Source organism: Pseudopipra pipra, chromosome 2 (genome assembly GCF_036250125.1).
Source record: "Pseudopipra pipra isolate bDixPip1 chromosome 2, bDixPip1.hap1, whole genome shotgun sequence".
In the NCBI taxonomy this organism is placed as follows: domain Eukaryota; kingdom Metazoa; phylum Chordata; class Aves; order Passeriformes; family Pipridae; genus Pseudopipra; species Pseudopipra pipra.
The window spans coordinates 51285705-51298970 of record NC_087550.1 but is presented as its reverse complement, the minus strand read 5'-3'; the positions used below and the strand labels follow the sequence as shown (position 1 = coordinate 51298970).

The 13266-nt window shown below is 37.9% G+C and overlaps 1 protein-coding gene across 4 annotated transcripts in view; it reads left to right on the top strand.

Moving 5' to 3' along the window:
• The window catches only part of DCLK1 (doublecortin like kinase 1), a 239683-nt gene that overhangs the window by 161665 nt on the left and 64752 nt on the right, over nt 1–13266 (top strand). For 3 of the 4 annotated variants that reach the window (XM_064645543.1, XM_064645545.1, XM_064645547.1), the window contains exons 5-6: nt 46–162; nt 12773–12867. In XM_064645543.1, coding sequence (XP_064501613.1) covers nt 46–162; nt 12773–12867 — 212 coding nt within the window. Of the gene's footprint in view, nt 1–45; nt 163–11731; nt 11856–12772; nt 12868–13266 lie in introns of those variants that run through there. The other variant, XM_064645546.1, reaches the window with a different exon arrangement.

The following is a 13266-nucleotide window of genomic DNA, read 5'->3' as shown; positions in this document are numbered from 1 at the left end:
CTGGCTTTCTTGATTTCTAACTTATGCAGTTTCTTTGTCTTTTAGAATGTCGGGTGGTGAAATCCACTTCCTATACCAAAATAGCATCGACTTCACGTAGGAGCACCACCAAAAGCCCAGGCCCATCCCGACGCAGCAAGTCTCCAGCTTCTACTAGCTCAGGTAAAGCAAGCGAGCAATCTGTCTTAACAACAGCAACCATTCTGTTTCAATACAGTGGGCAATGCGCTTAAAGTTCCACCTTTCTGTGGAAAAATGTACGTATGAAACAACTAATACTAAAATTCAGTTATTTTCTCAAGTGTCTTCCCAATACAAAATAAAACTTCAGTGTTTTATAAGTCATACTCTGGCATGGTGGTTCAATTCAAATAAGGTCTTTGTGGGGAGATGGTGATCAGAACGGCCCAGTGAGAGATAAACTCTGAGAAGGAGGAAAGTGGGAGAGACACAATGAGACACAGAGACATAGATGTGGGTAGCAGGGCTGGTAGGCAATCTGCCTCCTACACATCCTAACAACAGCTGAAATAAAGAAACCTGAAAAGAGGTAATGGGATGAGGTATCGATTGTGAGGAACAAGCCCAGAGTAGCTCTTTCTTAAACATATCAAGTAACTTTCTTTGTAGCTAGGTGGAACAGAGTTAAATTAAACTTTAGCAAGGGAGGCCTTGTTTGGTGTGTGAATGTTGCAGACTCTTTCTGGGTTTCTTTTGTAATGAATATTCATTTGTGACTACAGGTAATGGACACTGAACTCCTGTTCAGTGTGTGCTCATTTCTAAGTGAAATAGCTGTTCTGCTGTGCATAACAAATTTTTGGGACTTCTATGGGACTAGCAACGTTTTTGCTATGTTGACTAAGTGGTACCATGTTGGATTTGAACTTGAGAGAAACAGTACTGTTTTAATTTAATGCTGGGGAAGTGTAGGTCAGTAAATCTTAACTTCTTGCAGTTCACTTTTAAAAAGGTCTGACCAGAATACATTACATATTCAACCACTGCAACAGATCAGGAGATTATTTTAGAGCTTGTGGGGGAAAAAAGGAATATTTTCATTATAATACAATAATAATTAATATATCATTACATTTATGGAAACAAAAGAAACAGTGTAGGGAAAATATTAAAAACGCAAACCATTTCAGGTGGGCTGTGCTGATGACAGATGTAACCATCTCAAAAATTTCTTATGTAAAACCAATACATTTTTAGGAAATAGGCACATAATAGTTTGACAAAATATGGTCCATGGCCTGCCTATTTGACATAATCATTTGAACACTGCAATTAAGTTTTCTTACAGAAAGTGTTGGACAAAGCCCTACAAAAATGTATGGGGTGCTGACAGAACAGGCTGTCAACTGGTAGAAGCCTGGGTGAAGAACTGGCAGCAAGACAGGGCTCAAAGGGTTGTAATGAATGGGGCTACATCTGCTTGTCAACTGGTCAGCAGCAGCATTTCGTCAGGGGGCAATTCTAGGACCACTTTTATTCAGTATTTTTATCGATGATCTGGACGCAGGAGTTGAATAGACCATTGACAAGTTTACTGATGCTAACAAACTGGGAGGTGCTGTTGACTCTCTCAAGGGACAGGCTACCTTACAAAGGGATCTACATAGATTGGAGCACTGGGCGATAATTAGTGGGATGAAATTTAACAAGAAAAAATGCTGGATTCTGCACCTGGGATGGAGTAACACTGGGCACAAGTATAAATTGGGAGAGGAGTGGCTGGAGAGCAACACTCCAGATAGGCATCTGGTGGTGCTGGTTGGCAGCAGGATCACTACAAGTCAGCCGTATGCCCTGAGAATCAGGAGAGCAAACTGCATCCTGAGATTTGTCAAATACAGCATCACCAGCCAGTCAGAAGTGGTGATTATCATAATGTATTTAACAATGGTACAGCCTCACCTTGAGCACTGTGTGCAGTTCTAGGCCTCACAATTTAAGAAGGATGTGAAGGTACTCAAATGTGTCCAGAGGTGTACAATAAAGCTGGTAAAAGGGCTGGAAGGCATGTCCTATAGGGAGCAGCTAAGGACTTTGGGCTTGTCTAGTTTGGAGAAAAGGAGGGGCTGAGGAGCGACCTGATTTCTCTCTACAGTTTCCTAAGAGGGGATATGGAGAGGGAGGTGCTGAGCTCTTCTCTCTGGTATCCAGTGACAAAACACGTTGGAATGGTTCAGAGGTGCACCATGGAAGATTTAGACTGAACACTGGGAAACATTTCTTTACTGAGAGGTTTATCAAGCACTGGAACAGACTGCCTGGAGAAGTGGTTGAGTCACCATCCCTGGAGGTATTTAAAAGATGTGTAGATGTGTAGATGTGGCACTGAGGGACATGGTTTAGTGGTGGACTTGGCAATGCTGGGTCACCAGTTGGATTTGATGATCTTAAAGGTCTTTTCCAACCTAAACAACTTAATGATTCTATAAGTAGGAAGCATTTCTTTACCAAGAGGGTGATCAAAGACTATGTGGTGGGTTGACCCTGGCTGGATACCAGGTGCTCACCAAAGCTGCTCTATCGCTCTCCTCAGCTAAACATGCTGAACTTTTGGTCAGCCCTGAATTGGTCAGGCAGTTGGATTAGATGATTGTTGTAGGACCCTTCCAACTATTCTATTCTATTCTATTCTATTCTATTCTATTCTATTCTATTCTATTCTATTCTATTCTATTCTATTCTATTCTATTCTATTCTATTCTATTCTATTCTATTCTATTCTATTCTATTCTATTCTATTCTATTCTATTCTATTCTATTCTATTCTATTCTATTCTATTCTATTCTATTCTATTCTATTCTATTCTATTCTATTCTATTCTATTCTATTCTATTCAGTGTGTAACAACTTAAAAGGATAAACAATTCAATCTGTTTCTATTAGTGAGGGTGATGGCTCTGATTTGGCTTTCTGTATCTCTTGTGTTTGCCTTCTGCAAATAGTGAGGTCAAATTGTGTGAGTGTTACAGAAAGCCTATTTCTAACCTTACATACATGAGTACTTACATCAGTATTATTTTTATATATGGAAGCAATATTGTATGAAGTGGACACTTGCTCTCAAGAATCATTTTAAAATCACATAAAACTAAAAATACTCAACAATTTTAAAAAAATGCAGTTTTATATTAGACATTGCATTAAAAAAAACCAACAATAGAAATAAAAAGAACTGACTCTGATGTTTTTAGACAAAAAGTTCTCTTGTGAAATACAAACAATATGTATAGATTTTACTTCTCTTCCATCCAGCAGGCCTAAAAATACTGCCTATTTCTAGGAATTATGTACCTGTAACAGTAGCAAAATAGAGAAATTGCCATCTAGTGCACGTATGAGCAGATAATTTTTGCCATGATGTCTACATTAAACATCTCAGTATTAGAGAATCTCCTGAATAACTTATGCATAACTGCAAGTTATGCTTTTGTTGTTGTGTTGTTACTGCTAAGTGCATGTACATGTATTTTTTATTCTATGTTTTTAAATTGCTTTCAGTTCATCTTTAAACTACTGTTAGGGATTTTTCTTTCGTTCGCAATATACATAAAATACTCAAGAAAAAGAGTAGATTCTTTACTCAGATCAAAGGCAATATATACATATTCCAAAAATTTAAAGGTGTATCATTTTGTGAAGAGTTTTGTCATAAAACCAAGTTGAAAGAAGTAGGGATAAAGGACAGACAGAAAGCATTCTGGATAGGGTACCATTGACAAAAAGCTAAGTAAGGTATATGGAAAAGAGCATGTTGCTAATTAGAAAAATCTGACTCCTTTTGTTTGATACTTGCTGTGTTTTGAGAAGTCTGCACATTCTAGCTGCACAAAATGATCATATGCCTGCTTCAGTCTTACATTAATGTCCATATTAAGATAATACTCAAGGATAACTGCATGGGCCAAAAAAAGGAGAATTGCATAGACAAAGGCTGTGTTAAGATGTTGTGGTAGTTTGGATAAGGATGATATGGTTTGAAGCTGGCTCCCTGCCAAGTCTCCAAACCTTACCAATGTTAAAATCTCAAAGTTGGATATTAAAACTGATAAAACTGTAAAATGAAAGGATATCCTTTAGTTACCCTTCATTATCTTCTGTGTGCATCTATAGGATGGTGTAGCCTTTAATGTAGGTATTCAACATTATTTTTCCTCCCATCCAGCACAGGATAGCTGATTTGAATTCATCATTCTTAGAGTTAATGAAGGCACAGTCTTTGGGCCATTTTTCCATTGTTGGAGAAATAGATACATAAGAGATAATAGAGAAATAATGCTAAGAGATGTAAACCATCTCCTCTGGTTTAAGCGTTTAAATGTCATCCTCAACAAGAGTTTCTCTTCTTTGACATAGAATTTCAAGTGGTCAGTGAATTAAGCCAAATTTTGGCTTGAACTAAATGTTTATAAATGCAATGAAGTCCATGAGTTCCTTTTTCTGAGCAAATGGTGGTATGAGGTGATGAACTTTCTAATAGCTTCTGAAGTTGCTTATAGAAGTCAAAGGGGTTATTTTGGGGGGTTGGTCATTTGTTGGTTTTGTGTCTGTTTCTCCTTTTTGCACCTCTAGGTTTGAAACAATAACGTTTTATCAAATCCAGTGCTTTGAAGATGAATTCAGTAATTAAATTATTTTATTTTGCTTGAAGGCCCTCACTTTCTGTTTCAGTCTCACCCTGTTCTGGTGCCCCCTGACTCTATGCAGGAGAAGGCAAAGGACACTGAATGTCCTCTCTCCTTGGTGATAACCCAACCACTGCTCTGGAGAACCATTTCCCTCATCATCTCATCTGGTACTGGGGGAAAAAGAGCTTTTAATGATAATTCCAAGGCAGTTAGATAACTTTCACCCTTTAGAGGTGCCTGTTTCTCTCCATCACATGTAAAGGCAACTTCCTTGGCAAGCCTGAAAGCTCTATACACAGAACCTACTATGACAGCACTTTCAGACTTTGCGGATACATACCCATGAGAATAACAGCATAGGAGCAACAGGATAAAAAACACTATCCCACAAGTGCTAGGGCACACTGCCACAGCAGCATGGGGCAAAGAGGGGAACCTGTGAGTGGCAAGTAGGCTGCAGGGTTACAGGGAAAGACCTTTATCAAAACCAAAGTGCTCAGGGCCACACAGGTTCAAGTCTGTGTTCTGGTTAACTAACATGCATCAGTCTGTAAGGGAATGGGAAACACACGCTCCCTATTATTTCTTGAGCTATACAGTCTACAGTGAGCAAAAAGACTGCATTTGCCTTTACACCATTTCTTGGCATATTTCAGAGGAATGTATGCTTTTCCATAGGTAGTGTTGACCTTTCTTCCATCCTTGCTTTTTCTTTTTTTTTTCATAACAGAGCATAAGTTTAATGTGCTTATATTTTCCTGGTAGCCTCCCCGGCTCCTGAGAGCAGATGCATCCTATTTTTATATAAAAACACAGAATACTTTTTTCTTACAAGAGTACACGCAAGCTTGGAATATCTGTGGTAAGGGCTGACTTCTCCATTATTATGTTTTCTTCAGTTTTTTATTTACATCTGACAGTGTTTCAAAACAGTACCACAAGACATAAATCTCACTGCAAGAGGATTGCTTTCTGGTTTTTTACAAATTCATTTGAGATACTGTCTGCTTCAAAAGGCTTTCAGTCTAAATGGAGAAGAGAAGCAGAGAACAAGGCAAAGAAGAAAAGCAGAGAAAGGTAGTGTGACCTCCTGGGCAGGCAGAGGGCTGAAGTCTGGTTCCAAGTGCAATAGATAATCCTACCTCTATTTAATTTTCTGATGTCTTCTTAAAGCCTGTAAAACACTTTGTTGTGTTTTTGTAGACATCAAATAGTATTCGGAAAAGGGCATCATAAGAGTTGTTTAATTTCAGTGAGACTGCATATCAACCTGTTGCTGGTCACTGAAAATTATGAGTGTTGTGGGGCTATTCAGTAGCTGTCAGCTTCTGTCCAGCTGCCAATTAACACTTGGTGGCAGCCTCAGTGTGGCTGAAGAGTTAACAGATTCAGAGAAAGCAGCACTTCTTCGTGATCATTATTTTTAATCAAATCAAGAGCAGCATGTGATGACTGAAGCTACTGTACTCTTGGTCCACTAAATTAAGGAAAGATGCTTCATTCAAGTGAACTCTGGTTTAGCTTCTGAAATTCTCACTGTAATTTCCAGGACCTGCTCTCATCAAAAGTAGCTAGTTTCTTTTTTTCCAGGTTGAGTACCTTACTTCTTGTCCCCTCTGAGCAATCTCCTGTTCCCTTCAAATTATCACTCAGAATATTTTAGATGCTTGAAATCTTATTTGTGATAGCAATTCAGGTTTGGTGTTTAAAAAATTTATTTAGAAGTTTAGTTTATTTAGTGACAAGTGACTATTTCAAGAATAACTGGGTTGATATATACCTATTCTGGACGACAAAGGGAACATATGTGAAGAATGGATAGAGTAGGTCATATTACAAAGGAAAATTTGTTGGGATATTTTTAAATTGTACTTGGGCAAAGAAATTGTGAACCTGCATGTCAAACTAAACCCTGATCAAAACTGTAGATGTCCCCTAAAGAAAGAAGTGGTTTAGGAATGGAAATTGAACCTTATTGAAGGCTTCTCTAGATCAGATGCTTGTGCTTTTCTCTGCTAAAAAGTTGAGAAAAAAGAGGTAGAGGTGTTCCTCTGCAATAAGATATGTTTTCATTTATTTTGATAGTTCATCCTTAGGCTGTTAGCCAGGAACAATCCTTCTTCAACCACCTGACTGAAGAAAGTCTTTTGTATCCCAAATGAAGGAACATGATGTATCATATTGTCTTCGGTGAGGTCACACGGTTTTATTCTCGCTGTTGTAGGTATTCAGCTGACAGATTTTGTAATAAATATGCTGAAGCAAAATTTTCCTGAAGCCACAAGTACAAACCCATGGGAGTGATGGAGTCATACTGCAGAACCAAGGATTTCCAGATATTTTTGCTTTGATCATGGCTTCCTTTTAATTTTTTATTTATGGTGTTTGTATTTGATACTTATCATTAAAAAATTAGGTTTTATTATTTTGTACTCTGTTACAAAAATCAAGAGTGGCTAAGAGAAATAGATTTGGTTAGACTGAACAGTTTAGCCCTCTTAAAGGATTAAAAAGTTAAACCCTTAATAAAGAAAAATGCTCAGAATTGGTAGTCTGTTCACTTGGACTGATTTGAGAATCCTAGTCTTTCTAAATAGGAAAAACAGTTCAAAATATTTTCATTAATCTTACGTACATGTAGATGCTCTCTCGATTAGGTACTACATGAAATTAGCAGCCAAGATCATAGATATCAGCTGAAGTGCAGAGGGAAAAAAACCAAGAGGCGCTTACCCACCTTTTGAGACTGCAGAAAAACAAATACTAGTGCATTCCAGGGAATTGCATATTCAAGGCAGTCTCCTTTCTTCTGAGGTATAAGATACATCTGCAATATCTGCATCTACAGCACTTCTCTGCTTGGTAGTGCAGACGTAGCTAACTTCTGTTTGAGGTAGAAGTGCTATATCATAGTGACATTATAGTGGCTGAACGTATTCGGGGGCTACAGTCCCGGCTGAGCTCTGCACTGCCTGGGTTACATTGTGTGGCTACCACAGGTACCAGTGACTAACAGGGACTCAAGTACTGGTGGCTGCTGGGATGGGGAATGTAAACCTGACCTGAAGGTGATCCTTTCTGTTGACATTTCTAATTTGTTGATCTGTTGATCAGTTGAAAGCTCTGTGTGGGTCTGTCAAGATTTGTCTTCAGTGGCAGAGAGATGTTCTTCTTCTATTTGCTTAACTTCTTGACATAAACTCTAGAAAAGATTAAATATAAAAAGGACAGTTTAGCACCGGTTAAAATGAATGCAGTACTGGTATTTGGGTTTTTTTCTCAACCAGTTGCATGGTAGGGTAGAACCTGTAAAACCTTGTCTTTATCGGGGAGTTGTACTGAGGGCACTTGCCTATATGGTGCTCTGTACACTGTCTTTTGCTGTGAAGACAAAAATGACACAATGTATACAAGTAGAATACAAAAGAAGAAGGAACGAAAAGGCAAGATATGGTTTATTCCCTAACTACTTTGCAAATACATAATCTTACTGAGACAAAAATGTTTTGGAAAGGACAGTGAAAACCTGCAGATGTAATTGTGGCAGTCAATGATCTCACATCAGCATTTTCTAGCTAACAGTGGCTGAATATGACCTACACATGTTGTGACTTCTGTAAATAATTTTTAGGTTAACTTGTCCTATTCATAATTTGTGTCTTCCCCTCTTCCTTCCTTCCCCTTCCTCTCTTTCTCCTTCACAAATACTTTTGTGTTTGGAAAACCAATTTTTAAAAACACAGTCATCTCTACATGTATTATAGAGTACAACATGCTAGCAAATCAACAGGCTATTTTATAGGAAAGTATTATTTTTATACAGTGCAGTGGTATTTGTGGCTTCTCAGATTGTCACTTGATGCTTTAATTCACTTTTTCTTACTTTTTGTTTTTATTACTTAATAAAAAGATGCCCTATCAAAATTTATTTATTGGAATGCCATCAAAGTTCTTTTTATTTGCAGCATTTTCACTAGTTTATAAATATTATCATATGAAAGCCTATTTTGCATTTATGTCAGTAGATCCTGGTATCCAGCTCTAGTGTTCTGTTTTATGCGGTTTTCTACCTTCACAGGTGTGCCAGGTGCTGGAAAAACAAATACAAAGGCAGGTCCTTGCCCTGTTATGCATCTTCAGCAAGAGAGGACAGTAAGGAAAGGAGTTCACAGCTAAGTGGTTGCATACATTCTGCTCAGAGCAGCCACAATAATTTTGATACTGTTTTAGCTTTTTAATACATATTTCATCTGTGAAATTTTAAACTGATAAATCTTTTTCATGAGATGATGGGAGGGTACTGTGTGTTAAGCTGAAGTCTCTGGCCCCTGCCATTTCATGAATAAAAAGTGACAAGTAACCTTTTGCCTCACTCAATAACATGATTAATCACAACAGTGATTTACCAATTTCATGTGTCTTTATCTACATCAGTGTTCCCTGTGGTAACGTGCTGTGTCAGTAAGTGAGAAATGCGGTGCAGATACTGGACAGGAATGCAGTTTCCAACCAAAATGCATTCCACCTAGAAGTAGCTTTTAGGGCAATTTAGGATTATTATTAAATATTATAGCTTTTATTCATGTATTTGTTGCCAAGAGCGGCAACAAACTGCATGAACGGCATTTGTTGGTCATGAACAGCTTGTATAAGAATGGTGTAATGATTGTGAGTGGTGTTCAGCAAGGGGATCAGAATCACTCCAGTCTCTTTCTGCTACACAGCACCTAATATCATCTCTATTTGCAAATTCAATACAATGACTCACAAGGACAGGAAGCCATAAACAAGAACGTAAAAAAGGAGGGCCTCTGGAACACACTGGGAAAGCATTAGGAATTACCATCTCATTCCTGTTGTGATGTCAGTCCTAAAGACTACATTAGTAGTATCATTAGTAATAGTAAAGTATATCTCCAGATATGCAGAGCATCCAGAAGACTGACAACATAACATGTACAAGAGTGCATTCTGCTAGAACTTAAAGCCTAAGTAAACAAGTGGTAGAGATGGTATGTGCAGATGCATACAGAGAGTTGGGAATAGAACCCACCTCACCTGAGTCCCTTTTCCCTAATGTAGGCTCCGTATGGCTTTCATTCATCAGAGTTTATGTACGGAGTTGTGTGTTTGGAATAAAATCCACCAAAATTAACAGGTGGGGAGAATTTTGATGATTTTGCCTCATCTCCAACATATCTTAAACCTCTGGGTGTGTGGGTTTTGATTCATCTTATGTAGCTTTGGAAGTCTACACTGCAGTGGATTCTCCTAGTACATTGTTCATCAGGTCAGGTTTAGATGGTTGCTTTCATGCAACTCGTGTTACTACAGCAACTTGGTTAAAGTAAGGTCTAGAAAACTACTGCAGATGTAGAAGCCAATACAATAGATACCTAAAGACTGGTAAGAGATATTCATCTCCAGTGCTAATTGCCATGTCTAGAGCTTCAAAACAGCTCTCCATAGGGAGTCCTTGTATAGTACACATTTTAGGTGCTTAGCACCTTTATATTTTGGATATGGGTAAAGAGGTGAGTAAGCTTCACTTAAACCTCCTGATCATTAATTGTGCTCTTGATTTCACATGTTAGAGATGGCCAACATAGGCACAACTCTCATAATTTTCTTTTTTAAAACTGCTGGTGAAGAGAGCATTTGAGCTTAGTTTAAACACTCTGGATACTCTGGTGACAAGTAAGTAGTTTTTAGGATTTATGATACTTTTTTTCCTCATTCCAGTAGATACTCATCAACATGATATGCATCAATATGAAAATACATGAATAGTTAAATACACCATTGCATCTATTTGTCTGGTTCCACTTTGTAGCCTTGAGTCTTTGTCTTCAGGACAGAATAATTATCATAATAATTCTAAGAAAAAATACTGTTGAAAGTTATGGGGAAGGGGGTCCATCTATAAGGAACAGTAACTGGTTCCTAGTGCTACAAGGTGTATTGAAGTGTATGTGTTATCTTAAATTTTCTTATTATAATAGCTGAGAGTATCTGCTTGGTTTAAAGAGAAGGCAGAGCAGTGGTCCTGTTACTCAGCAGTCTTGAGGACTAGCTCTGTGTGAATAGCAGTGATTTAATAATAGTTTCTAAATAACGCCATATTTCTTTATAAGGAGCCTTTTAAAACTTTAGAACTTTGAGAATCCAGAAAGCTCATTTTTAATGTCCTCATCCTGCTCTTTTTCTAAATGACTTCAATGGTATTGATAATAAATTTGATTTTAGTCATTATTGGCCAGACCTATAGGATGTTTTGCTGAATTCTGTATGAACATACATACATACGTATGCGTGTGTGTTCCCCCAGCACTTAATACAGCACTTGAATGAGTACTGATCTATGTAAACCATTGTCCTCTGTATAAAGAGAATTCAAAGCCTAGATGAGTGGAATCCTTTTCTATAAAAGCAGCCTATTTAAATCCAATTGGTGTATCTTGTTGTTCCTATGGTTATGCAAATAGATTGAACTTTTATCTTAAACAATGCCTTGCACAAAGTGATGTTGAGATTGGATCACTCATAGAACCCAGGCACTATTAAGTGATCATTATTTATCATGCAGTATAATGTGTTTTATTGATGTGTGTGGTGTGGTAGGTATACATGCTTCTTCCTTATAATGTGTGGGCCCAGTATTAGCCAGTGAGAACAATGTGTTATGTAAAAAGTAAGAAGAATCTATTAAAAATACCTACTGTATTATCCAAAGGAATTAGCATTTGCTAGATTCCCAGTCAGCCAAGGTTTTACAAGAGTTATTGTCATTTTGATTTTTGGATGAGTCATTTGGTACATTGCCCCCAAAGGCACCTCATTATGATTCAGTGCACAGCATATAAAATTGCTTAGGCTTTTGGGGCTCCATGGAAAGCGAGTGGGGGTTGTGGTGGCTCAGCGTTGTGAAGCAGCAGCATTATGCTTAATTGACACCTTTGATGTAGCCCTAAGACAGCACCTGCACCTCCCACTGCTGCTCTGAAGACGTCAGCCTTACGCAGAAAAGGCTTCTGCTTATGAATCCTGCATCGCATTCAGCTCACTCTGTGAGCAACCCCAGCTATCCTTAACTAATCCCATTGCTTCTCAGTTTGGCTACAGCTTGGCTTAGTACAGAGTAGGAATTTTGCTGCTTGCTGTTATCAGGTTAAACACTAGGATTTTGTCCATGTTAGAGCTCATAGAAGGTAAGTCAAATGCCTTATTTATATCCTAATTATGTAAATATTCTCCTAAGATTCAGAATGTGGGATTCTGATTGTTGATTCTTTTTGTCCTGGTGCTTGCAAATGTGGACTGTGATATAACAGTTACTTGTTTAAGAATATTTACATGTAGATGTGATACACGCTTTGTAGTGTTTCTATCAGTGCTTCAGTGTGAATATTGATAGCCGCTCGTGTGATTACTTTGTAGTAGAATTCTGTCCTCTGCTGGTATTGTTTTGTTAATTTACTGGATAATGTCATATGCATGCAAAGATGCTTCTAAAAAGATAGGCACTGAGATATATGAAGAAACTTACTTATTTGAGAAAGTGATACTTTCCTGTAGGTCAGACTGGAGGAGTTATATCCAATTTACTTGCCTCTAGAAAGCCCTTCTGGGTTAAGTCTAAGGTAATGTTTGGGTCAGATAGTATTGCAATAATCTCTTTAAATGAATGAGTGAGGAAAAGCAAGCAGCTGATTTGTTCTTGCAAGCAATACTGTATTTTATTTTTAGTGGGTAGCACTTCAAACCATAGCTAAATGGAATGAAAAGGTTTACATATCACAAGTGTCTTTTAAGGTTAACAAAGCACCTCGTTCCCCATCACTTTCAAGTACAGGAACAATGCAATTTAAGAAAACACAATCATGTTCTCTGCCATTGACTGAAGTCTTTTCAGGTTTGTGAATTATTTGCTTTCACTCTGTATAAAAATTGTCTTCATGAGCTGAAACTCTAAGGAAACAGTTCTTTTGTGAATTACCTTATTTAATGGTTAAAACATTAAGCAAAAGTGAATTAATCTGTTCAACAAAGAATGCAAAAAAATGTTTCTTTTTTTGTTCCTTTAATAATGCCTTGTATTTATTTTTTCGATTTCTCGTCCTTCTAGTAAATGGAACCCCTGGTAGCCAGCTTTCTACTCCCCGCTCTGGGAAGTCTCCAAGCCCATCTCCCACCAGCCCAGGAAGCCTACGGAAACAGAGGGTAAGGAAATAAGGAAACTGATTTCTGAGCATGACTGGAGAGAATCCTGCTTAGCCATTATCCAATAGCCTTCTCCCCTCTGATTCTTTGTGTGTGTGTGTAGAGCCCTAGGGTGGAAGAGCCTGGCTATACAGTCCTTGATGTGTTTGTAAAACACTACAGTGGAATACAACTGTTCTGTGTCTGTCAAAATACTAAGTATGCTGGGAATTGGTTTATCCTTGAGGGGGAAAACAGGGGTTGTCTCTCTCCTTTTTTAAAGACTTTTTGTTTGTTTGTTTTACTTTCTTTTTCCAAACATTTCACAACTGGAAGGAAATGTTCACATCATCAAAGACATTTTTTTTTTCCTAACTGCCATTGTGTCACTTGCACAACCTTCAAACAGCTTTGATTTTG